Genomic DNA, 26,343 nt, shown 5'->3' with positions numbered 1-26,343 from the left:
ATATTGTTTAAGTGTTGGTAGCAGCATATCATGTGATATGCAGTCGGTGTTTGATTTTTTAGTAATAATTCCATTTTGGATATAGGTAGCACCAAGTATTTAAATATTATATATCTTTTATCTATGAGTAGCACTAAAGTGGGTCAATAATTATTAGGGTCTGCAGTATTACCCTTATATCAGAAGTATTATTATAGATAATTTTAAAAAGCTTGGGTACAACCCCTCAATTATACAAGAGTTTATTATAAGTAAAACCAATATTTTTTAAGGAAAAGCCTCCAACAGGAATACACACATTCAGAAGCTGTATGTAATACACAGGATCTACAGGACCCCATGTTTCTAGGTATACTGGTTTGTTACTTGGTATGAAACTTTTGCTTTGCTATCAACATATTTTAATAAAATTAGAATTTGAAATTTGTATAGCTTTTCTGTATTCTTGTCTAAACCTATTTCTCAAAGTGCTTTATTTCATCATTCCTAGATCATTAAAAAAAATTGATGTTTCTCTCATATTTGTTAAGGTAGGATTGAACCGATTAACAGAGTGATTTTTAACTTTCTTTATAGGAAAGCAAATATTAAAAACATATGAAAGATTGCTTATCAAAAGTTTACCTTTGCCTTCAGCATTAATACCAGAACTTAAGAGGAATATTATTAAGATATAAGTTATTATGCCTGTCTGGGTAATGGGCTGATGTGATGGAGTTAAAGGCAAACTTGGACCATTGTTGTGTAGTAACTGAATTGTGTTGTCCACAGATATATGATCTAAAGTTACAACCGAAGTAGTAAAATCTATAAAATTTCTGTAATTTATAGAACTGTTATCATAGCAAGCATTCTTGCATGTGTTTTCAAAGATTAATTGACTAAAACCATAACCACCTAAAATATCAAAGAAATAAAATGCTCAAAATAGGTTTTTAACTTTATTTATTTAAAAAAATGAATATAATATTAAAATAGAATATGTTATTATATACCCCTTTGAGGCAATTTAACTGTTATGGAGCAAATCGTTTTTTTTTTCTTAAATAACACAGTTGAGCATTTGGATTCGAATAAATTTGAAACTTTTTGAACCAAAGAATCAACTCCCATTTGGTGGTCCCCAAATAAATTTCGAATACTAAAAAAAAATTATCTACTTAACGAATACTGGCCTAATTTATTCCAAGCCAAACGCATCGAACTGCCAAACACTTCTGGAGAATTTGTCAACGTATTGGAAAAAGTGTCAAGGTTTTTACCTTAATTAACCTAATTAGAAATAAATATTTACATAATAAAATAGATATAAAAAAAACTTAACATATTATATAATAATAATTTTTAGATGTTAACAAAAAAAACCTTTCAAATCTAGACATCTACTTTAAATGGCGATCCCGGAATATGATCGTCTCCCCATTTGACGATGATCAAGTATTCTCCTCGGTCTCTAACCATGTAGTTCACGTCATACAAATTGCGTCCCTTGTGCTTGATAAAGACTTCATCACATGGTCCCTTTGGTCCGTGAACACCCACAAATAATATATTTGGACCTGCACAAACAAATGTCATTATTTATAACGAAAAAAGAATTTTTTATGATAATGTCCTTACCTGCATCTTGTGCTCCAACAGTGAACTGATTTTGTTTCCCCAAATAAGCCTTTTTCAGTCCCATGCCTTTAGAAGACACTTTCGAGGCGTCGCTCTTGAAGTGAGGCAGCACCGGCCCTTTGTGGTTGGCGCCCTTACCAACTTTATTAGTGGTTTCAACCACCACTGATGAAGATTCTTGTCCACCAATATCAGCCACGTTAGCGTTACCTATAACACCTCTAAATTAATTATTCTGCTTTAATAAAAGCCTCATCCTATGTCAATACCTTTGCTATTAACTTTGAAGGGTGATCCAACAATGTGTACATTATTGTACTTGATGCTGATATAATAATCTCCAGGAGCAATAGGAGTGTATCTCACTTTGTAACCTTCTTCCACCTCAGTGCAATCCATAGCTACTTTGCTTGGGCCATCAATGTTTACAGCCAGCGTACCCGCACCGGCGTTAACCGTGTCCACAATAAAATCGGTTTTTGCTCCTGAAATTTGTGATTGTAAATAACGCAGAAGTAAAAACACTTGAAATATTTACCAGTTTTAACTTCCTTCATTAAACCATTTCCTTGAGCGTGTACAGCAGCCGGGTCTGCAGTGTCTTTGCCAACTTTAACACTGAACGGCGATCCAGGAATATGAACTCCGTTAAACTTCGCGTGGATTTTATGGATACCATTTTCTCTAGGCATGAAACGAACCGAGTCCTCTTCCATGTCGATTTTTTGCACGAAACAATCATCTTCATGACCAGATGGACTGATAATCTACACAAGAACAAAATTAGAACTAACATCTGTAATTTAAATAAAGCTTACTTTAGCATCGAGATCTCCTTTAGCTCCATTCCTGCGAACAATAAACTGAGATGGTTTGTCAGCCTGGATGTATCCTTCCGGGAACTGAGCAACTTCCAGTAGATGAGCATCTCCAACAGCTGGTGAAATATACACCTTGAACGGAGAGTCCGGAATGTGCTCGTCGTTGAACTTCAAACCTATCCTGTATTCACCTATAAGACCTTATGATTTAGCATCCAGTGTTTCCAATAAAGTACAAAAACTTACCGGGCTCAGTAACTTTATAAGAAACATCACAAGAACCGTCTTTACGATCGGTAAAGTTGATTTCAGCTTTACTAGGGCCTTCAACGGAAATCGCCAGTTGACCACTACCAGCCTCCCTGGTCCAGACGTTAAACTCATTATTCTCCCCTTGTTCACCCCTTTCCAGACCTGCACCACCAGCTTTTACTAAATGAGCACCGTGATCGCGATAGGGACCCACAGTAAATTGGAAAGGCGATCCTAAAAGAACAAGAGCATTATGTGATTAGTCAATATTCCAGGGTTATAAGTCCAACAGTTAGTAATATAAAATTCCATTAGTGTATATATTAATACTAATCAAATATTTAAGTACATATAGCGACCCAAATATATTATTCGCTATATGGTTAATATAGTTGGTAATAAAACATTTTCAATTAGTTTTTACAAATGAACGTACCAGGAATATGAATATCCTTATATCTGACAGAAACAGTGTGTACACCCAATTCTTTTGGTACAAAATGAACAGCATACAGTCCATCCTTGATTTCATTAATTTCAGCATCTTCGGTGATACCACCGGGAGAAGTGACGGTGGCACTAAGGTCGAATGATGTAATACCTAAAAAATATTATGTATAACCAAAGACAATAAACATATTTTAAATGCAGTACCGGGCATCTTGAAGGTGAGCTTGCACTGGCTTCCAACTTCTGTGACTGGAACTGCATCTCTTTGCCTTTGGATTTTCTCTCGTTGTCTATTTGATCCTTCTCCAGTGACCTGCAAAAGCAATTATGTCAATAAATTAATTAAGATTTTTTTTGTCTATTCTGCGTACCTTAACGGTGAAAGGTGACCCGTCCACGTGGTGATCAGCAAACTTAAGATTAACAATATAATACCCAGGCTCGGTAGGTTTATAAGAAATATTTAAAGTTCCATCCGAGTTGTCGTTGCACTGAATCTCAGCTTTGCTAGGGCCTTCAATCGAAAGACTCAACCCGCCAAATCCGGCGTTTCTAGTATCTACCGTGAATGTGTTATCGACATGCGTCTTGCCCTCCTTAAGGGCATTGCCAGACACCTTCACCTTCCTAGCATCTCCCACTTCGCGTTCGCAAACGTTGATTTTAAACGGCGAGTTTGTGATATGGTTTCCAAGTTTCTTAACTGAAACCACATGCTCACCTACTTCTCTGGGAGTGAAGGAGATGCCAATATTTCCAGTGGCAAGTCTTTTTAGGAAGCACGGTTCCTCCAAACCGCTTGGCGCTTGAATTGAAGCATTCAACGAACGAATGTCTGCATCTGATATCTTTCCCGGTAAAGAAACTTCGCTGCAGGAACCTACGGAGATCTGGTTCCTTTTTCTACCTTCGCCGGTAATTTTAGCGAAGAATGGCGAACCTTTAATGTGCTTATCTCCAAACCTCACGGATATTTTATATTCACCAGGAGCAGTGGGCAGATAAGACACTGAGACTGTTCCATCTTTATTATCGTGGCAACTTATTTCTGCTTTGCTAGGACCCTCGACCGCCATGGAAAGACCACCATCACCAGCTCCTTTGGTGGAGATGGTGAAGTTGCTCGGCTCACCAGTGACTCCATGAGTTAAGCCAGGACCATAAGCTGTTACGTATCCGGAACTCACTGAGTCAACGTGGAATTTATATGGAGACCCTTGAACATGTTCTCCGTTGAATTTCACTGCTAGTTCATGGACGCCTTCTTCGCGTGGCTCATATTTTATTGATACTGTACCATCGTGGTTGTCTTCTATAACGGGCCTGTCTACATTTCCACTGGGCATTTTCACTTGAGCTGGAAAATTATTTTTAATTTATTTTTTATCATGGCAAATAAATGCCGATAAGATTATAATCACTTTCTTGAGGAAAAATTAGTCCTTATACAGATAGATTAGGAAAGTTAATTTTAAAAAAAATTGGCAGTTGTTTACAATTGATGGTGTAATCCCAAAAAACAGACATGCAAACATTTTGTATTACCTTTATGTGTATTAATAGTATATGAAGCTAAAAAAGTAATAGGTACAAAATCACTCCCGAAAACTCTATTATCAACGGGTATCGAAGGAACGTTTCTAATAACAACCGGAAATTCGTGATGATCGACTTCAGAGTGAGTGATCCGTTTGAGTTTAAAGATGTACACACGACTGATCTCGTCCCAGTTTGCTTCTGGAGGCTCGACCGTATTAATCCAAGAAAACATATTCCTTTAAGATTCAGCACATCATAATAATTTATTGGTTAAAAAAAAAACTAAATCCCGAATATTCTTCGGCCGTCTCGTTCAAGTGGCCGAGGTGCACTGACTGCTACTCGTCAATGTCCAAACTCTCATGTTATGGAAATAATCTGATATCATTTCAGTGAAACACGCAGTGTGATATATGTATATTAAAAGCAGCGCTAAGAAAATATCAAGGTGGATAATATCTGACATCTAAAAATATCGGGAATATGGAGAGTGCCACCAGGAATTAGGTTAAACGTGATTCGAAGAATTTTTTTTTTCCCGAAAGGTGCAATTTGTCCGATTCGTCATACATTTGGCGTCGGAGATGTTTCACTAATCAGAATTAACTAGATTTTTACTTTTTTAATTGAAAAACTTACCTGTGACGTGTCCACCTGTGCTGGGCAAAGGAATGTTATTTAAACTGACTGGCCTGTATTGTTGACTACTAGTTTGACTAGTGGAAGTTTGCTTTCTGCTCTCAGTTTGAGTGACTGTGGTTTTTTCGGTTTTCCTTACCGATTCTTCAGCCTAAAATTTTAAAATATTGAAATGGTTATTCCAGATCCTCTGGAACAATTTAATACTAAATTTCTGTTAAAATCAGGTAAAAGTAAAAATAAAAAGACCGTGGATAAGCATGGGACTAAGAGTATCGTCTAAAAATAAAAGATTTTTACATACCCTTAGAAAATTTTACAACATTCACTTATTTTAAATATATAAACAATGATCTATCGCAGGGTGATGAAGAAAATCAAACAAAACCAGTAGAAGTTATTAAAATATATTTAATTACTCAAGGGAGTATCAGTGATACTAAAAAAAACTTAATGATTTATTTAAAAAAACTGAATTTCCACTTATTAAAAACTAGCACAATACTGCAATTTTCTTAGCGATACGCCTTGCTTTAGATAAATAAAATAGGGTTTTTTTCACATTTTACGCGAAAACCTTAAGGTTATGTGAGAAAAGTACAGATACAAAAACTATTGATTTTTTTATCATCTATAATTCTCTAAAAAAATATTTTTCTCTCAGGCAATTTTTTCCTGCAAAAATACAGTTTTTCATGAACTCTACCCTAAACCCCCCCACCCACCCCACACAACTTACCAGTAAGAAACTGTATTCAAAAATCATTGTTTTCCTAAATAATATCCATGAATAACAGCTGGTGTCGTCGTTAATATTTAATCTAATAACACAGTTGTATATTAATAAATATTTAATACAAAAACAGTGCTATTAGATTGGCTAATATGGACGAAAAACGGTGATTTTTCAAAAGAAGTTCTTACCGGGCAAATGTTTGGGGTGGGTGGGGGGGGGTAAGGGTTGTGTCGATGAAAAACAATATTTCTGCAGAAAATATATATTCAATAATTAATTTAATAATACTGCTTATTTAGATATCATATAATTTTATATATAAATATTTAGTATAAAAACAGCGTTATTAGATTGGATAATATGGACGAAAAAGAGTGATTTTTCAGAAGAGTGTCATCGAATATTTGAGGAGTAGTAATCGAGTTTAAAAACGAGATAATCCTGTGTCAATATTTTTAAATGCCAAAATTTTCTCTCATGTGTAAATAGACTCGTACATGATATACGTATAATCTACAGTTTAGTAAATATACCAGAACCTAAAATTTACTAAGAAATCTATATTTCAATTATATATTTATTTTAAAAATTATTTTTTAAAATTTATGGAACTTTTGACAGAGTTGAAATTTTTTCAGATAGTTGTAAGATAATTCTGGTAAAAACTCTATTTAAAGGGGGTAATACATCCATCTTCTTGTAGTTCTATTTCACTTCTGCCAACTTTGTAAAAAATAATAAAAAAATAACAGAATAATGGGTTTTCTTCAGAAATTGTTGAATATTAATAAAAGGAAACAAAAAACATTAATTTGCCAAAAAAAAAAGTTACAGATTACAATATACGACATAATTTAATTTAATGAAAGAGACAAATAGGAGTGCATCTTGACTATAAGAAAACGACTACTTGGGATTACTACAATGTTTCAGATAAAAAAGAAAATATAAATAAGGGATAATATAAAATCAATACTTGCGATGTAATATATCTGAAAAACATATAAAAATCCTTATAGTGATAGTCAAGATATTGGAATTCTTATTACAGGAGTGCCTGTGAGAAGTTAAATAATTTCTCTTTTTGGCAATTTTTCAATTCCTTGAAGGATTTTCTAGTAAATAACAGCGAGAAAAATTATTTTAAATTATTCCAGGCATCTCAAGTCTCTTAGAATAATTTTTAGTTTTATTTCAGGTACTTATTTGAATCCACTTTAAATTTCTATCTTATATTTAAAGCCACTTCTTAGACCAGACTCATTTTGCAATCTATTCCAGGCACTTCAATTAAATATTATTATATATTTCTCATTCAATTTCTTCCAGGCAATTAAAGTCTCTTTACTGATTTCTTCTGAACTATATCAAAATATTTTTTGTTTTACTTAAGTGTGTTTTTAAAAAATGAACATGACACATCATAGATTGTTTATAGTTCAGCATAGTGTAAAGGATACGCTACTTAACACCTGGATATTTGGCCAAATTCCAAGCCAGAACTGTTTGTTTAACTACTACCATATTGTTACCCCGTATAACATTTTTTTGTTTGAACGTTCTAATAATTCAATTTTTGTTTGACATACGCGAGTGATTGCCGGATAAAATTTTACTGTGCCAAAACAATTTCTATTAGCGATGTAATAAATCGATGAATTTCGGATTTTTTTTTTAATGATTACACGACGGTCAATCATGTACATGCAGGATAATTTGGGAAATGTGGAGCCGGATTTAAGTTGTAATTTTAGTGCTCTACAGCTGTTTCGCATTTATTATGCAGATTTACGAAAATAGTTCCACACTCGACTTACAGAAAGACTTTTTGGGAAAATCATTTATTAATTAACTTACTCAAACATATTGTCATAGGTTAATATTTTTAATTAACACGAAAACAAGTGGTGTGCCAGTAAAACCAAACGACCCAATTAATCTTAGGATTTATAAATAATTATTGTTTTTTTACGCTTAAATATTTTCCTAGGAGATAATTAAAATGCAGGAATGTTGGCAGATATGCCTTGTGTTCTAAATTAAACACAATTATGTTTGCATTATTATTGTAATTTAATACAAAATAATATTTTGGCTTTTACTACTATAATTTTATTTGTATTTGTGTTAATCACGCCACTGACAAATTTTAACAATGTCACTATAGTAAATACAATTTTATTTATTGTGTTAGCGCGATATCGATTTCGTTCTGGCAACACGTTCCGTCTTAAATAACTCTTTTTTTCCTGAATTATTTTGTATGCTAATTTAAATAAATGCACGAAGAAATCTAAGGAAGTTTATTTATATAAGGCTTGAGCGTATTGAATTTTATTACTTGGCTTGTAAAATAATTTACACTATAGCATTAATGAATTAAATTTTAAAAATAGCATCGTCATGTGAGTGGCTGTGTCAAACAGATTTCTGAAATTATAGTAGATTAAAATATGTTTTCTAGGTGTTTTATCGAAAACTAGCGATTTTGGCTGAGGAATGCTTGTCGCCATGTCTTGCGTAACGATTTGTTTTTTTTTCTTTGCAGGGAAATTTAACTCAGCTGTCATAATTTAGCGAAAATGATGTGCCCGACCATCGGCAGGCTTAGAAGTTATTTTTAAATTTTATGGAAAAACAATTTTTAATTTGGCCTGCTGGAATTAGGTTTTGTGTACTGCACGCCTATAAATAACTCTAGTCAATATTAAATTTCTTAATTAAAATTATGAAAGATATTAAATTGATTTAGTGATCTATTAAAAAAAGAAGCAGAGACATTTTATTGGACACGTTTCCTTCATGAAAAAATAGAATTTACTCAGGGGCTTAAATAAATCATTAATTTTGTTATTTTATGTCAATTCAATTTGTTGTAATTTTAGCTGTTTACTGGATGTTGTGCAGTGTGCCATTCTAGAAATAATTTTAATTTTTATGTTTTCTGAGGGGGTGAAGACAATTGATAACATTCTGTAAGTTTTTTAAAATTTTACAATTTTAATTTGATTTTTTAATTACAAATAAAATATTTGCAATTTTTCAACTTGCTTATTAATGACTATTGAAAATACTGATTAAATTAGGGATTTGAGTGTCTTTCAGGGAGCACATTCTCCTTTATTGCAACATAGTAAGACTTTAATAACATCAACTATACAGTGCATTTTTTTTATCTCGGGTCATAGGGTTTTACGTGTAATATTTTCAACCCCATGTCAGAACCTGTTCTATTTAATCGATAGGATTGAAACTTGGAACAAGTGAAGTTTAAGTTAACGGACTTTAAAAGATCCCATTATTTTGCAAAAAAATTTGCGAGAAACCTATTTAAAATACGTTTTTCTGATGAAAAATTTGCTTTTTCTGCACCTCGTAACCTTCATTACCTTTATACTTCAAAGCAGGTAGACAAATATCTGACAGTGACACAAAATAATTTCCTCAAAATCTCAAAAATATATTTTCAAAAATCAACAATAAGTGCCCTCCAAATTGAGCCAAACAAAAGCCCAGACAGTTGTAGAAATGTCTTTTAACATTTAGGAGCTGCCGGGGAGTAATAATACGCGAAGCCTCGATAATTCTATTACGAAGTTCTTCGATATTGTTGGGTCTGCCTCTAACAATATCAAACACTTTCGATGATAGATAGCCCCAATAAGAGTTATCTAAAGGCGAAAGATCGGGGCTTTGCGCCGGCCATTTAGATGGCCCAAAACGTCCAATTCAGCGTCCTGGGAATCATCGGGGGCTCCATCATGTTGAAAAATTATCCTGCCATTTTGAACAGCGTTTCCTAATGCGGGAATGACCTGCACCTGAAGTAATTCTAAATATTTTGCAGTATTCAGGCTACCCTCTATGAAAAATGGTCCAATTATTCATGCACACACGTTAAGTTTCTGTCTTGTTTGGGTATGCGTTTCCTGGATGACGTGAGGATTTTGTCGCGCCCATATTCCAGTATTTTGTTTGTTACTTTCGTCTGAAAATAGTATTTTGTTTGTAATTGTGGGGTCGTTGTTAATTCGTTCCATCCACTGTTAACAAAACTGCATTCTAAGAAAATAATCATTAGGCAAGAGCTCTTGAACATTTCTAACTTTAAAAGATTTGTATTTTTCTTTTCTGATTGCAACTATTCCTACTTTTTCTAGAGTAAGACTATTTGTTGGATTTTCTTCAACGGCCAAGCATACCTTCATTTTAAATTCTTCGTCTATTACAGTTTCGGTTCTTTTTCGTTTTAAGTGAGAACTGGCGATGCATACAATCGTAATAATTTTTTCATGAAACCGTTGTACAGTTGATCTAGACGGGACGGGACGGTTAGGGTAAGACACGGCAAAATTATCTACCACTTCTTGCGCCGACATTCCTCTAATGTAGTTTGAAACCATCTCAATACGTTCTTCCATAGTGTAAATCGACATTTTAAAGAGTTTTTGAACAATTTCAACGGAGCAATTTAAAAATTATGTTGTGTCAGATATTTGTCTACCCGCTTTGAAGTGTAAAGGTAATGAAGGTTACGAGGTGCAGAAAAAGCAAACTTTTATATCAGAAAAACGTATTTTTAAGGTCCCATTTAGAAGTACTTCAGATTTTCAGATGTATAAAAATAACTTACAATCGGTCCAAATCAAGTTTCTTTATAGGCATTTCTTATTAATTATGCTTAAATTGAAAGAAACCTAAACTTGTAAAATCTTGAGCGTAAAAGGGTTAATCCATCCATGGTCATGTTGACTCTCTCAAACATCTATGTACATCCACGTGATTTAAAGGTGATAAGAATCTTTGAGGTCCCATTTCACAGAACCCGATATGGGGAGGGTGGGTGTGTCAGCAAAATCATGCAAAATGTTGTTGTACTTCTCAATTAAAACAATATTTAAAAGTTAGGTTGTGAAATCATTTTGGTATTATGTATTTGTAATAGTTGGTATATTTTTTTTTTAATAATAATTTTTAGATTGTAATATAGGTAAGATATATTTTTTTGTAAATGGTGGCACGTCCGTTAATTTGATAAATAAACAAATAAATACTTTAGAGTCTGATGAATGCAAAATGATTTGCATCACCTCTGACATTAGATTAGATATTTTATTTGTGAATTAAAGGCTTTCCCTATAAAACTCTTCAATATTACATTGACTCCACTTCAGAATGGACTTTTTTCTTAATATAGGAGTTTGACATACCAAGTCCGAATTTATAGAAAACTTACAACTAAACAGACAAACAGAAGCTAAGAAATAATTACAGTAACTTAAATGACACTAACCAGAAACTAAAATTTCTGTATTTTTTACTAACCAATAACCTTCATCCTTATGAATTATATTGAGGAGTTACTTGAGACCGAAAAGAATCGAACTCTGTTAAACAAAAAACTTTAAACAGTTGCTATCCTATTACTTATCATAGAACTTCACAAATTTTTCCACGGCAATTTCATCCCTGTTTTATATATGATATGCGGTTTTATAAAAATGAAAACGAAATATTAAAATTAGGAGTTAAATTCAACTTTGACTAGCAGTAAAAAAAATAATTTAAAATAAAAATATATCCTTCTGTCACTCATTAAGTTACATTTTTATTTATACTTATTTTGAATATTACATATTAAAAAAGCTTTAATTCAAAACATTATTTATAACTCAATGAGTGTGACAGAGCTATATCATAATTCTACTTGTGCCTTTTTTTTTAAATAAAAATTTGATGCGATTCATTGGGGCCTAAAGGTGTCAAAAAATAAAATAGAAATTTTAGAACCGCATTAAAAAAAATGTTCTATATTTTTCTTCTGCTTATATATTCAGTACCAAAAATTCCTTACACAAAAAAAAATGCCAAAATATTTTCTTAATATATAAAATGGATTGTTCCATAGCAATTTTCGAAAAAAAAAAGGGTTTTGGTGTAAATTCCCAAAACCAGAAAACCTACTTAAAATGGCAGCAATTATAATAAACGAAAAAATCTGGTAAAACTGCAGCTCTGACTCAGTTTATATTTAGATTTTAATAACGTGAAAATATTAATAAAACAGCACCGTTTCCCCCAATTGTACCAAGAAACTTAATATGCACTTTCAAGTAAATAAATTATAATTTTTTTTTTTAAATAAATCTTACTTGAAAAAAAAATCCTGCTAAGCCGAACTGGTCCCACGAAGAGAACTACACTGCATCAGCCCCCGGGATTTAAAACAATTAAAATAATACATTCGGAAAATGCTGAATAGTTCGTTTGGTGAGGACAAGAATTAGTTCGGCTATTTCCGAACGAGATCGTCGTTATAATTTTATCAAAAACGAGATCGGGCAAAATAGAACATGAATATTATTTCCAGGAAAACCTGCGGAGGCGACTTCAAAAGGATCCAGAAAGATTCCCCGTCCGTTCACTTCTCTGGTGATAAAAAAGAAATCGAGAGAGAAGAAAAAAGGCGCGTTCGCTTGGAATAATTTAATTGGCAACTGTATATTGAATGTGACTAATTTATTATAAGTTTATTAGCGAGAGAGAGAATATTTTTGAATTCAACCAAAGTGCATGTAAATGATGCGTAGCGAACGAAATTATTTTCATAATTTTAATATGTGTACTTTCGAAATACTTCAAAAATGATATTAGTTTTACTATATTTACGTCACTAAAATTGTATATATAGAAACGCCTTAGGCATGCACTAAAAGATTTTGAATTAAAGTAAAATAATTGAAAACGATACAGTCAAGGTTGTCATTTTAAAAGCCATCAATAAGTAATAATTTAATATTTTTTAGTGAGAGTAAATTCATAAAATAAGGGAGAATACAATTTGATACTTTAATTTAATATTTCAGATACATGTTGGCATTTATTATAGTTTGCACTAACTTATTGTCTCATAAAACGTATTCAAGCATTTAGGAATAAGTTTATTTTAACATTACGTGTGGCATTTGAAATTAATCTAGTGAATCAGATATATTTATATATCCGGTTGGTATTTTGAGTAATAATAAAAATTTGGAAGAGGCTGATGGTTAAATTTACCAAGAGAGGGTTAACAATGTTAAAAATAGCAAAATTTTTAAGCAAACAAACAACTCCCGGTAAACGTGTCATTTAACACGGTCTGATAATTTTATTATAAATCTTGTACAGGATTATTTACAAAAATAAAATGATAATTTCAACACCAGACGGGATCTCGAACCCTGGATATTTGGCAGCAAAAATCAAAATATTTGTAATGAGCCCGTTAGATTCGTGGACACGGGATGATACACTGCGCCAACAATTTAAAAAATTAATAGCGTGCCATGTTTAAATTTTGATATTTTTAAATTTCGGTAATAAAACGGTGCGGGGGAAATTACGGACGTGGTATTTTCTTGGCACCTATACCGGGATTATCAAAAATTAGATTAGGGCTCAGTCCAATAACATGACATTATATTTCATACGCAATAAACCATGACTTACCTCATAAAAATTGGGAGAAAACATGTTTTGCTTTTAACCTCAAAGACTTACCATAAATGTGTAGAAACCTCCAGGGACAGTTTGACCACCGAACTTGATATTGATAGTATACTCTCCTGCATCTTCGACAGTATAGTAAATACTAACTGTACCATCACCATTATCCACAATATTAATATCCAAATCACTAAAAGTATAAGTAATCAATCATCACATCAAGAAGCGAAAGTACGACCTTACCTGCCATTAACAGACTTAATTCTACAAGTCACAGCACCATTTCCAGCATCTTCCGTATTAACATTAATGCAGTATGATTCACCACTAGACAAGGTTTTTTCCATGCCCTCAGTTATGGTACATTTATCAGCCTACAACAAAATTATATAATTAAAAACATTTAATACATAATATAATTGTTACTCTTACATTTCCTATGGCATAAGCCTGGATCGGTATAGGTGTATTAGGAACATCTTTCCCGCCATATTTCACATCCAGCTTATACCTCCCACAATCATCAGGAACAAAACTGGCATTAAAAGTCTTATCGCCATTTTCATGGATTTTTACAGGACGTGGATGACCATCTGGACCAGTAACTTTAACCTCCAAGTCGCCAAATCCAGCGTCAGTAGTATCGATTTTAATTGAAGTGGGCATCGAAGCGGGAATGCCTTTTTCTACTATAGCTGGGCCGGTGATTTTAACATTTTCAGGCTCTACCACTGGTTTAACTTTAATCGGGAACGGGCTATTGGCTATTTCTTTACCGTTATACAATATATGAGCCTTCAAGTTAGATCCCGCACTGGGAGGAATATACGTGACTTCAAAAGTGCCATCTCCATTGTCTTTTATATCAGGCCTTTTGGATATTGGGGAGGAATCTGAGACTAAATTAACAGCTACTGGAGCTGGAGCTACCTTAGAAGCGTCTATTTTAAATTTAACGGGTATGCCTGATCTACATTTGTTCGGTTCCAAGCCAGGTCCATACGCTTTGACAAGGGATTCGTCCATGTCTGGACTAACCATCACTTTGAAGGGTGATCCAGGGATGTGCTCATCAGCAAACTTTATAGTGACATCATATTCACCAGGCTCAGTGGGTATATACTCCACTGAACAAGAACCATCCCTGTTGTCTTTACAAGTCATTTTCGCCTCAGATGGTCCTTCAATGGCTAAACTCAATCCACCAGTTCCAGCACCTTTAGTTTCAACAGTAAATACATTTGACTTGTTAAGAATACCATTGTCCAGTCCGGGACCGTAGGCAGTACATTTTTTCGCATCACAGCCGCGTCTTACGTTTACGATAAATGGAGATCCTGGTACTGGAACGTTATCATAAAAGATATCGATAGTATGTCTACCCTCTTCGAATGGGGTATAGCTGACCTTGTAAGTACCGTCTAGGAGAGCTGTTACAAGTTTTTCTGTTTGGGCACCAGATGGGTTTGTGATGGTGCAAGTGACTTTACCATCATCGTTTGTCACTGGGAGGCCTCGAGTGTCTACCAAGAAATCCGTTGGTGAGTCTACGTAAACACCTGGAATTGATGTAATTTTTTTGTTAAGAACTTGTTTGGATAAGAATCTTATTAGAAAATTAAATAATTCAATATTGAAATGTTACGTCACGTCACAATAACTCAATTAGTAGTAAAAAGCTTTTTATTGCTTCAGTGGCAAGAAACAGCCAAGTGAAAGTATGAACTTTATTGAAGAAGTCCAATTTAGAAGTGGTTAATAAAAAAAATATGTTTTTACAGAAAGTCTTTTTATTTTGACTTCCTTTAAAAAAACATTTTCCTTATTACTTATGAACCTTTGCACAACATACTTTTCAAAATTAAACTAGCAAATAACTACTATATCCAAAAAAAAAAACAGCAAGCAGCAAAAAAACTGAAACACAAATTAGAAAAATACATGCCTCAGGGATATGAATGCTCGTTTCCACCCAATAAAAAAAAACGCATTTTAACATAAAAAGGTAGAAACGACCCCCCATATGATTTAATGAAATACATCTTCCCACTCACAACCGGTTTACCATGAAGTTGAATCCCGCTGCCTGAAACTTTGATCATATTCATATCGACCTCCGGACTAATAATAGCCTGAAACGGGCTTCCTGGTATATGTTTCTCATTGAAAGTGATATTAATCCCATAGTCGCCAACTTCAGTAGGAAGATATGCGACAGAACAGGTGCCGTCTCCGTTGTCTCTGCAATTAATAGCGGCCTCACAAGGTCCCTCCACGGTGACCCCCAAACCTCCCCCACCTCCACCCCGAGTGTCAATTATGAACTCGGCAGGCCTATTTACTATGCCCCTGTGCAATCCTGGGCCGGAAGCTTTTACTTTTGAAGGGTCACTTCCTGTTAGGCATGTTAACTTAAAGGGTCTATGAGATATCGGTTCTCCACCAAAGGAAATCCCTAATAAATACTCTCCTAATTGGGTGGGGGTAAAATTCACCAAATAGCCCTCGTGGGTGGGGATCACGTGGGCTTTCACCTTGGTACCCGATGGGCTGGTAATTGATATAGCGAACTCTGCTTTGCCGGCATCTGGGGTGATCACTCGGAATTGCTGAAGGCTATTTATAGGTGCCGCTATTTCAAGTTAGAAAACGTTATAACCAAGTAAAAAGAGAATTATTATTATATTTAAAGAAGGAGATTCTTACTGGGTTCTAATCCATCAACTTTTATCTTGGATACGTCAACGTTGGGCTCCACGCGGAATTTCACTGGGGTAGTTGGTACGCGAAGACCACCATAATCCAGAGTAACAGAGTAGTTTCCAGATTGTGGCGCCTCGTAGTCAACACTGAACGTCTTATCACCATTATCAGTTAGTCTCACTGGGATTTCTTGATGCGTATCATCGTTTCTTAGATGAACGTCTAGGTCTGCTTCTCCGGCGTCCCTAAGGGAGAAAAAATTTGTAGAGGGTTTTATAAGCCTGGTTGTAATGTAAATTTAGCCACTGATTATCATTAAACTTACTTACCGTGCATCGACATTGAAATGCGTAGGAGTGCCCGCCTTGACTCCATTTTCCAATCCAGGTCCAAAGCACAAAACCTTTTCGGGATTCACTGGTTCGTTTACGTTAATCCTAAACGGGGAATTTTTCACAGCAACGCCGCCATAATTCACCTGAACGGTGTGACGGTTTCCGCTTTTCGGAATGTATGAAGCCTCCACCAATCCATCAGATATTTCTACCAATTTCACATCGACTTTTCCGTTACTATCGACTATTTTAACGTCCAAAGGTGCCGATCCTGCGTTTCTTGTGTCGATTGTGAATTTGGTCGGTACGTCTTTTTGGGGGCCACTTGGTTGTACGCCTGGACCATAAACCTCTACTTTTTCTGGATAATAATCGGTCTTGGGCATAATGTGGGATATGTAAGGGCTCTTCGGAATATCCTCGCTATCGCAGAGAATATGTACAGCGTACTCTCCAGGGGCAGCGGGGTAGTATCTGACGTCTGCTGAGCCGTCCTCGTTGTCGTGACATTCGATTTTTGCTTGGGAGGGGCCTTGGATGCTAAAGCCCAAAGCGCCAGTTTCTCCGTTTGTTTCAACTGTAAACAGTGCGGGATAATTAACAACACCTCCTACCAAGCCTGGACCGTAAGCGTTGATCAACGTTTCTTTATAAGGCCCAACGTTCACATCGAACGGCGACTTGTGGATCTCTTGCCCAGCAAACGTAATCATAATACGATACCTTCCTTCTTTCAAAGGATTGTATGAACAATGATAAATATTTCCATCAACCTTATTAATCCTACATGGCTCCTTGACCCCTGCAGGTCCGAATATCTGGACTTCGGGGAATCCCTCACCAGCTCCCTCGGTGTAAATGTTGAAGTCTGCGACGTCTTTTACACGCACCCCGTTCGGTTGTAGACCCCTGCCGCTCGCTTTTACTTTTCTGAAGTCCGATACTGGAGATACTCTTACTCCAAAAGGACTATTGGGAATCGGTTGTCCAGCGAAAAATATATTTACCGAATGCAATCCTAAGATTGTGGACACGTAATCGCATCGCCAAAGGTCTGGACTCGTTTGTCTTACTTTTACTGGTACCGAGTTTTTGTTCCCTAAGGGATCCAGGATAACCACTTCTGGAACACCTTTTCCTGCATCTAGAAATAAGAATTATAGTTAATGTAGCAACATTGGCAAGCATACCGGAATTAAACATGTTCACCACTCTACTCAATAGCAGCTTTGCGAATAAAAAAATAAGAAATCAGTTGTAATTTGTTAGTTGATCAAAATTTATTTTGTTTTGTATGGAAATATAAAATTTTTCAAAAAATTTTATATGACAGAAAATCAAGAACGCAAGGAATTAATATTAGCTAATAAAGGTATGTCCCAAGCAGCACACATCCTCCAATGGATCCATGGAGTCCTTCATTGGTCCAAATTAGGTCGAAATATTTATGGATTAATTATGGATGAATTCTGGATGATAATTTTGTACAAGCCAATAGGGTCCAATTGATAGATTTTTTTACCAAGCTATGAGAATCATATTTTCATAGATCCCTCAGACATGGTCGAACGTACTATGGATTTAGGAAATTCTTAATCTCACGGCTTAAAAAAAAACGAGAAATCATTGGGAAAACTCTAATGAATTAATAAAAAGCCATTGATATCATATTTTTTAGATCAATCCTTCATCTTTTCTTAAAAAATGTATAGGGAGTTTCATCTATCAAGGTCATAGATTGAAAAAAATTGAAAAGCCATTAGACGAATCTCTCTTCGAAAACTCTGTCTCCATTTTAATGAATATATTGGGCGTCTTATGGAATTACCAAATTCTTAATCTCATGCCTTCAATAAAATAAAAAGTAATTAGTCCAACAATAATAGAGGTCCATTTTAGAAGTGGTTTATAAAAAGGACTTTTTGCAATGAAATTTATGTTATTATTGGACCTTCATGCATTTTTTGTTTCATACTTATTTGAATACATTATGGATGAAGCAAAGTTTACTATTTATTAGATTTTCTAATGTATATACCCCTTTGCATATCTGTCCAGTGGACAATTTTATTTAATGGTCATGTGACATTTGTTTAATCCATTCATTTTTCAAAATAGATGAAACCTTTGGTTGTCGATTGGATAGATTTATGCTACCCCTAGATAGTGTATACTTACTTTTAGTAGAAATATCAAAGTAAGTGGCCTTATTAATAAAAACTCCATCAGACTGAAGGCCAGGCCCAGAAGCTGTAACCTTAGTTGGGTCTCCTGCATGTCCAGCTACTTTAACAGTGAATGGACTCTTAGGTACATCTTTTCCCGCATATTTAACAGTTACTTTATACACCCCTTCCATCGGGGGTGTATAAGTTACTGTATAAGTCAAGTTTCTGTCATTGTTAAACCTGACATCCACAGGCTCTTTTTGACCTCTTGGGTTTTCTATGATGACGGTGACATTGCCTTTTCCAGCAGAGAAAGTTTCTACTGTGAAGTTGACTGCTGCACCAGCTACGGGACCAGTTGGTTCTACCCCTGGGCCATAAACTCTTACTCTGAAATGATGAGTTATATTTAGTTAGTTTATCAAAAAAATTGAAGAATTCTCATCATGACTTCGGATAATTTTAACTGTGGACTTAATTAATAACTAATGAACGCCACACGAAAACCAATAAAACAAGCAATATAAATCTGACAGATGATTTATAAGAGCAAAAGGCGATATTCATTAAAAGATATGACTTTACAAAATTTTAATGTGGTTATAGTTAATTTGATGACGTAAGTCTAAATGGATTTCAAATAGCCAATTTGTCCTGTTAATAAAATAACATTTATCACACATTTGATGTTACCCCATTTCAAGGACTTACCTAGGAGGAGGAACTCTGAGTGCATAAATAGAGAAAAATTGATAAATATGTGTAAATTAAAACTACTTAATTAAATAAAAAATTAAGTAAGTGACTTACTTATCAGGTGTTGTCCTAGGCCTAAGTGGAGCACCAGGTTTAAGTTTAGCGCTAGGATACTGTGACAAGTAAGTCATCATGGATTGTTCATCTATATTGGGGTTCACAATCTCTTCAGGTCTTATCAGTTGAGGGATGTTAAGCCAGTCATCAGCCAACCCCATGGCTTCTGATGCATTTTGCAATGATTCAGTAGGGTCCCAACTCTAAACAATTAGATGTTTTAGATTGATTTTACTACAAATAAGGGGATTGACATTTACCGGCCAATCTGGACATAAACCAGGCGCAACTGAGTCTACTAAGGCCCCTAGTCTTTTGCCATCGTTCCAGTCTGTTGTGAAATTCTTTATTGGCAGGTCTGGCATTTTGCTTTGGATCCAGTTCATCAATCTGGAAATTGCCAAATAATTAACAAATTTGCTTAAATAGCTAATAAGGTAATTATCACCTTTGTTTTGGCGAGGCATCGGTTCCTCCGTTGCTCGTGTCGTCTTCTCCCTCCCACATAGGAAGGGATATCGAGTAATGTAAAATTAACGTCCATATTAACCCTAATATTAGCTTAAGCTTACAGTCTACAATGTCAGTGGAATCTGCAACAAGCAAAAATAGAATTAAAGCCAGAACCAGTCCTGCTTAACGTTAATAAGAATAAAAACATACATGACAATGGCCAGACAACAATCAAGGCAGCAGCGGCGTGACCCCCATTTTAAATTTAAAAAATTACAAGAATTAGTTAATCGGTGTTAACAATAGTAATAATTATTAAAAATAAGTATGACGCCATCGACACGTAATCGAGTTTTTAGAGTACGGTCTCTGATTTCATTTGAATATTGCACCAATAAGATAAAATCACGAGTGAATAATATTTAGTACAGTGTGTGTGTCAAACATGGAAAAAATAAATAAATTTTTATAATATTTGTTTTAGTTGTTCTGTAGTCTAAAAACAGACCCTATTTATTTATTAATGCAAATAACAGAAAAGAATCCATGTACATTATAGGTATGAGACTTTTGCAATATTCTTACACCACATCCTCTTAATGGCTCAGACTAAGGCGTGAAAAGCAAATATTTACTCTGATAAAGTAGTACATGTACAAAATGAAATCACAGTAAGATCAATTAAAAAAATAAATAAATAATTGATAGTGGGGTGGCTTTTTGTGTAAATCCTCTAATATTCTATGCTTATAATAGTAGTAGTCGTTTATTTGGCAAAATACCATTAATACAAAATTTGATAACAAGAAAAATCTTGAGTTCAAGTCTTCAATTAAACAAAATTTTACCATTTAAATCATTTACAAGAATATTTAAAAAAAGACGGATATTACAACAATGAGAAAGAATACTTACAATTCAGTATGTTGGACTTAAGTAAAAAAACATAATTAAAATGAGCATTTACAAATATCACTTTATTCCCATCCTCTTCTAATTAATGGACTGAGATAAGGAGGGATATATAAAAAAGAATTCAACTTTTCCCTCTTACTTCTATATCAATTTTTCCATTTGATATCTATCAGATAAGAAAGATTTAAAAAGACTAATAACTTTTATTGTATTAGTTGTTAGATTTATTTATGTACTATTTTTTTCCAATTTATTTTTGACTAATGGTTTAATTTATAATCCATTGCAAATACTATGAAAATAAAATTTAATATTTGGCAATTAAAACTGTATTCAAATTTGAATTTTATATATAATATATATACAAAATCATCATTTTTTATATCTAGTTCATCCATAAAGAATGCACTTAAATTAAATATAAAGTACTTGTTAACTAAAAAACTGCTTAATGGGTACATTTATCTCCAGGGTCATTAACACTAATTATTCCATTGTGTCATAAATTTGTTTACTCGCAGTGAAAGAGGCTTTTGTATCAAGTAGATACCTCGACAAACGTGCCCCATTAGGACGGACATGCCTTATCAAAAAAATGCCATAGCTTAATTACTAATTCTACATATTTGGAAAATTAACCTTTTTAGTTTTTGGTACATTTAAGGCAGTAGGATTAATTGAATCGTTTGTTTGCCTAAAACCGGCTGGATTTCACGACCTAAACACAAATTCGTCGTATATACTATAAAAAGTAAAGATTAATTTAGCAATGATGTCATCGCACAAATATATACCAAACTATGGAAAACAGTTTTATTACTAATTTTGGTGTAGACATTGTTATTCAAAATAAAAACGTTGTTTTTATTAGGCAATCATTTACCTTATTAATTTCTGATAATATTAAATTAAAAAATGTTATGGTTCCTTTGGCTTTTGGATTTTTTTACAACGCATTGACAAACATAAACAACACAAAATTCAACAGGTTGAGGCTCCCTATAGCCTTTAATTGTGAATGTAAAATGCAAGTTATGTTAAAACAAATATTTGTTTGTGTAATATAGTGCTATTTTCTGTCTATAAGATGATTTAGAAAAGCCTTAGAAAAAGTGAGTATTTTTTAAAATTCTATACATATAGCTAAGTGAAAAAATGTGTAATAAAAAACATCAATTTTTTAATTTCAATTTACCCCATAAAAAACCAAATTTGTTTACTTAAAATTATACAAATATATAATCAATACGTATCAAGTGAGAAAGGAATGTACATAATATCAATAAAGCGTATATTTTAGGCAACAATATTCTTGTCCAAACAAATCTTTGAAGGTCAGAAATATCTTGCTTTAAAAATAGACTGTTATTAACATAAATAAGCCGGTACTTGAATTAATAATAACTTACCAATATTAACAATCCTAATGCCCTCATCGATTTGCAAGAACTTAAGGGCCACAGAGACATTCTCCAACTTTTGAGATCTGAACGAGGGTTTCTTGTTGTGTTTCGGTAGCGCCCTTTTGGCCAGCACCTCAATGAGCGAGATCAGCCTGAGGCCATCGCTCAGGTCAGTCTCCAAATTCCCGATGTGTCTCGATACAGTTTTCAGATGTTCGTTTGCCCATCGCGTGAATGTGTTTTGTTGTATTTTTTTCCACTGGGCATCTTCCGCGAGTTCGCGTTCCGTTGTCACCATCTCGTCCGCGTCTGACTCGTTATCGACATTGTACTGGTGCTGGTACTGCTGTTGCTGCTGCTGCTGCTGCAAAATACATGCGGCCGCCGGTGGTTCGACCGGTCTAAAACCGGTATCGACGCCGCCGTCTTTGTACTGAAATTGGCTCATCTCACCAGTATTGTAGATGATGCGACTCTTCTTGGTACCTGCTATGGCGGTTTACTGTCGAAGACTCTCTTCATTCACCAACTCGCTTCTTCCTACAAATGATAACAAAATATTTTATCTTTGAGTAATTATTTATGACTCAACCCTCTTATATTTTTGTCGCCCCTTGAAAATTTGTACCTGAATAATCATGACTCATTTCAGAATTCTTTGAAGAGTTTAATGATTTCTTTAATAAAGATTGTTTTAATGCAGCAGGCAACATTCCCTATTGTCTGCAACATATACTCTTTGTTCATACTGCAAAGACACCTTTAGAGGTTTGACATACAAATTTAAGGGGCAACTTTAATTGATGTTTTCACCACAACAATATTTCAACGCTTGGTTGGGCGAATACTTCTGCATTTTAGTAACGTCCCAAACGTATTTCAAAACTCGTTGCTGTTGCCTTATAGGCGCCATATAAAACGCCCATAAAACTTGAACGTTTCTTGCTAAAAAATTCCTAAAATCGACTTGCAAAAATCGCCGGTTTTTATGGGCAAGCGTTGCAGAAAAAAAAAACCAGAAGCGTTACGATCGTTTTGTTCGAATCCATCTTCTCTTGTAAGTCATGAGGAATTTTCGGTGCCGGACAGTTTGCACCAACAAAAAGGCCTTCTAGCAAAGATAAGAATTCTCGTATGAGCCATTGACCACATTCATTATCTTTACCAGGAATTATTATTTTTATGTGCATGAGATAATGCTTACTTACTTGCAAGATGACTTCATGACATTTGCAATGCATTGACTCATGTTTCCTCATATCACGTTTCATATTATCTTTTGCTTATTTTAGCAATGACAAGGAAACCTCAAGTTGGAAAATAGTGAATAGTTAGAGAAATTAAGGAAAACCCAAGCGATGGTGACTCTCATCTACAGGGTGTCCTCAAAAGGTCTTTACAAAATCTCACCGCGTATTCCTGAGATTAAAATAGAGCGATTTAAAGCAACTTATCTTTAATTTTCTTATCGATTTTAGACAAAAAGGTCCCTTTGTTAAAACCCCTTTAAATTAACAGTTTTCGCGATAGTTCGATGTTGCAACGGAATATTAGAATATTTTAAATAAAAAAAAATTATTTAGCTGTTTTATTTAAGCACGAAATTAAATTTTGAATTTTATAACAATTGCTCAAAAGATTTACACGCATAAGAAAATTAAAATTAACTCTCTGCATAATTTCTCCATTGGTTCGAAGATTATTTGTTGCGCCTTAAATGTGTTGTCATAGTTCCTCTTCATTATTCACCGTTGTCTTGTATACCATGGACTTAATTTTTTTCCAAAAAAAAATCCAAAGGAGTCAAATCTGGAAAACATGCGGGTCAATTTATAGGGACATCATTATCTCTACCTATCCACTTTTTTCAGTACCGACCATTTAAATAATTTCTATGGTCGAGTACCATCACACATAAATCACATATCTCTACGAAATTAAAGAGGTACTAAAATGTAAATATTTTAATAAATCCAAAAGTGCTTTGTAGATAATGCTGATTAATCTCCTGGCTAATCTTGGAAGAAGAATTACAGGACTAATAATGAAATTGCCAGGGGTACCAGCTCATATATTAATTTTAAATTTTCTTTAGCATATACCTGTTCATTCTGAAAATTGTACACCTCTTTCCTCGTAAAACTAGCTTGGTTGGTAAACAGAATATCATTACTAAAGTTTAATGGATGTCTTCTTTTGGACAAACCAGTTATCCGAAAGACCAAGACATCCGAAAATTATCCAATGGAGAGTCAAACGACACACTTCTGAACTTTTTCAAATTTAATGTTTCTCGCATAGCCATAAAAAGAAAAACAATTTTGGTAAAATCAGCCCCTTTTTTCAAAATCGTATTTTCTTTATGGAAGGTTGTTTCTGAAAAAGGTCCTTATATTCACAATCAAAGGTCCTTATAGTCAAATCAAATTGTTGCTGCTTCTTCGACCGCTGCTCCCGAAAAAATTTAAAAAATCTATAAAAAATAAGTAATAGTTCGTAATATAACCGAATTGTTGCTGCTTATTAGACCGCCATTCTTTGATAAAAAAAAAATTAATAGGAGTGTGTAATAAAATAACTAGTGGTTCGTATAATTATTATTGCTAATAAATAAGTAAGAAGCTACACTTAGATAAACGTTATATACATTTTAAATCATTAAAAGTGCAGGGTGAATATTGATGAACTGAAGTGAATATTGATGAGATTATATAGAGGTGAGTTAAGTAAGGGTCCGTAAGTGCCTGGAATTGTTTGAATAAATATTATTAATGAAATCAATTAATTTTAAGGATATGACAGACGTCCTCTAGCAGCAAGGTGAGTAACACAATCAATATTTTTCTGTAACATGAGCGAATGAAAAAAAAAATCCTGATTCACTTTATAGTGTTTATGTTTAAATACCAAGTTTCTTATAATCACTTACCCCTCAGAATCTAAAAATAAAACTCTCGGAAAAAAGTTGTTTATTTAAAAAACGAAGTTTTTATTATTTTAAAAAATTCTTTCTTCCTCCATAAGAATGAAATGTTCAAGTATTTTCTGACGTCAGGAGAATGAATGAATAAATAGTCTGTTTTTTGAAAATTGATACCCTTCATACATTAAAACTGCGAATAATTTAATTATGGCGCAGACGGTTCTCAAGTTAAGGTCGCCAGTGAGTTTTTTGCCCTCTTGGACAACACACAAAAATAGGATCAATAGTTTTGATATAACAAACGATTTATTTTCGTAACCGCACGCGCGTGCAAAATAGTTTGGTTAAAAAAGACGTTTCATAATCAAACGGTTAATAAGGCACAAGCAAGTAACTCACCTAAAAAACTAAAATACAGAAAAGAAAAGTGTGAAAAAAAAACAAAAGTCCATGAAATCATTGCACTTTACACATCAGTTTTCATTTAGCGGGCCGATGCGGAGCGGCCGCGCAACGCTAACTTAGAACAGAACTAAGAATAGAACACCGTCCGTGAGTTAGTTTCGGATTCGGATTGTCTCTTACACGTAACCCCACTTTAAAAAACGCAGATAACCTTTTATGTCGCTTATTTTACACTTTTGGGCACAAATGTAGAACGACATTATCCAACAAGAACGCGCTTACGAACCTCGCAACCTCTTCTGCACACCCGTTTTTCTAAAATTAAAACCCGAGGATAGTCGAGTCGAGAGAGCGCCAATGCGGTCACATTTCTTTGAGGGCAATTCGAAAATAAATAAACCATATCGGTAAACAAATATCAAATTAATTTTAAAAACAGTTTATAAATTAGAAGCTCAAATTCCTTGTACACCAACATCAGATCATCATTAGATCTGCAATTTTTTGCAGTTATAAAAACATCTTTGCACTTTGAACACCTCATTTTCAATACTGTTGGGGCCTAAAGTTACCACCGTTTTCTACAGGTTCCAAATACATGCATACATTTTCCTTAGGCACTTTTGGTAAATCTTAAAACCTGCATCTGCATTAATTCTCAATTTTTGTATGTCTCATCG

General features: G+C 34.1%; 1 protein-coding gene across 6 annotated transcripts; it reads right to left on the bottom strand.

Annotated features, from left to right (window-relative positions):
• Window positions 1–928: 928 nt before the first annotated feature.
• Window positions 929–25,810, bottom strand: LOC126749136 (filamin-A). Of its 6 annotated transcripts, XM_050458792.1 has the most exons (23): window positions 25,658–25,810; window positions 22,342–22,875; window positions 20,013–20,157; window positions 19,825–19,954; window positions 19,562–19,767; window positions 19,463–19,477; window positions 18,762–19,141; window positions 16,578–17,727; window positions 16,252–16,493; window positions 15,611–16,177; window positions 13,978–15,104; window positions 13,789–13,919; window positions 13,600–13,735; window positions 5,322–5,472; window positions 3,515–4,500; window positions 3,348–3,456; window positions 3,130–3,294; window positions 2,688–2,927; window positions 2,439–2,632; window positions 2,159–2,387; window positions 1,890–2,105; window positions 1,621–1,830; window positions 929–1,559 (listed from the first exon to the last, which is right to left on the bottom strand). In XM_050458792.1, the coding sequence occupies exons 2-23, from the start codon at window positions 22,781–22,783 to the stop codon at window positions 1,375–1,377; spliced, it is 7,356 nt and encodes a 2,451-aa protein (XP_050314749.1). In that variant the 5' UTR covers window positions 22,784–22,875; window positions 25,658–25,810; the 3' UTR covers window positions 929–1,374. The 6 variants fall into 6 exon arrangements, with proteins under 6 accessions (XP_050314749.1, XP_050314750.1, XP_050314752.1 ...); XM_050458793.1 differs by lacking the exon at window positions 19,463–19,477; XM_050458795.1 differs by lacking the exon at window positions 15,611–16,177 and having other exon boundaries at window positions 25,658–25,809.
• Window positions 25,811–26,343: the final 533 nt, after the last annotated feature.

This window comes from Anthonomus grandis, chromosome 22, assembly GCF_022605725.1.
Source record: "Anthonomus grandis grandis chromosome 22, icAntGran1.3, whole genome shotgun sequence".
Lineage (NCBI taxonomy): Eukaryota > Metazoa > Arthropoda > Insecta > Coleoptera > Curculionidae > Anthonomus > Anthonomus grandis.
The sequence above is the reverse complement of the archived record's forward strand: the minus strand, read 5'-3'. Positions and strand labels throughout refer to the sequence as shown.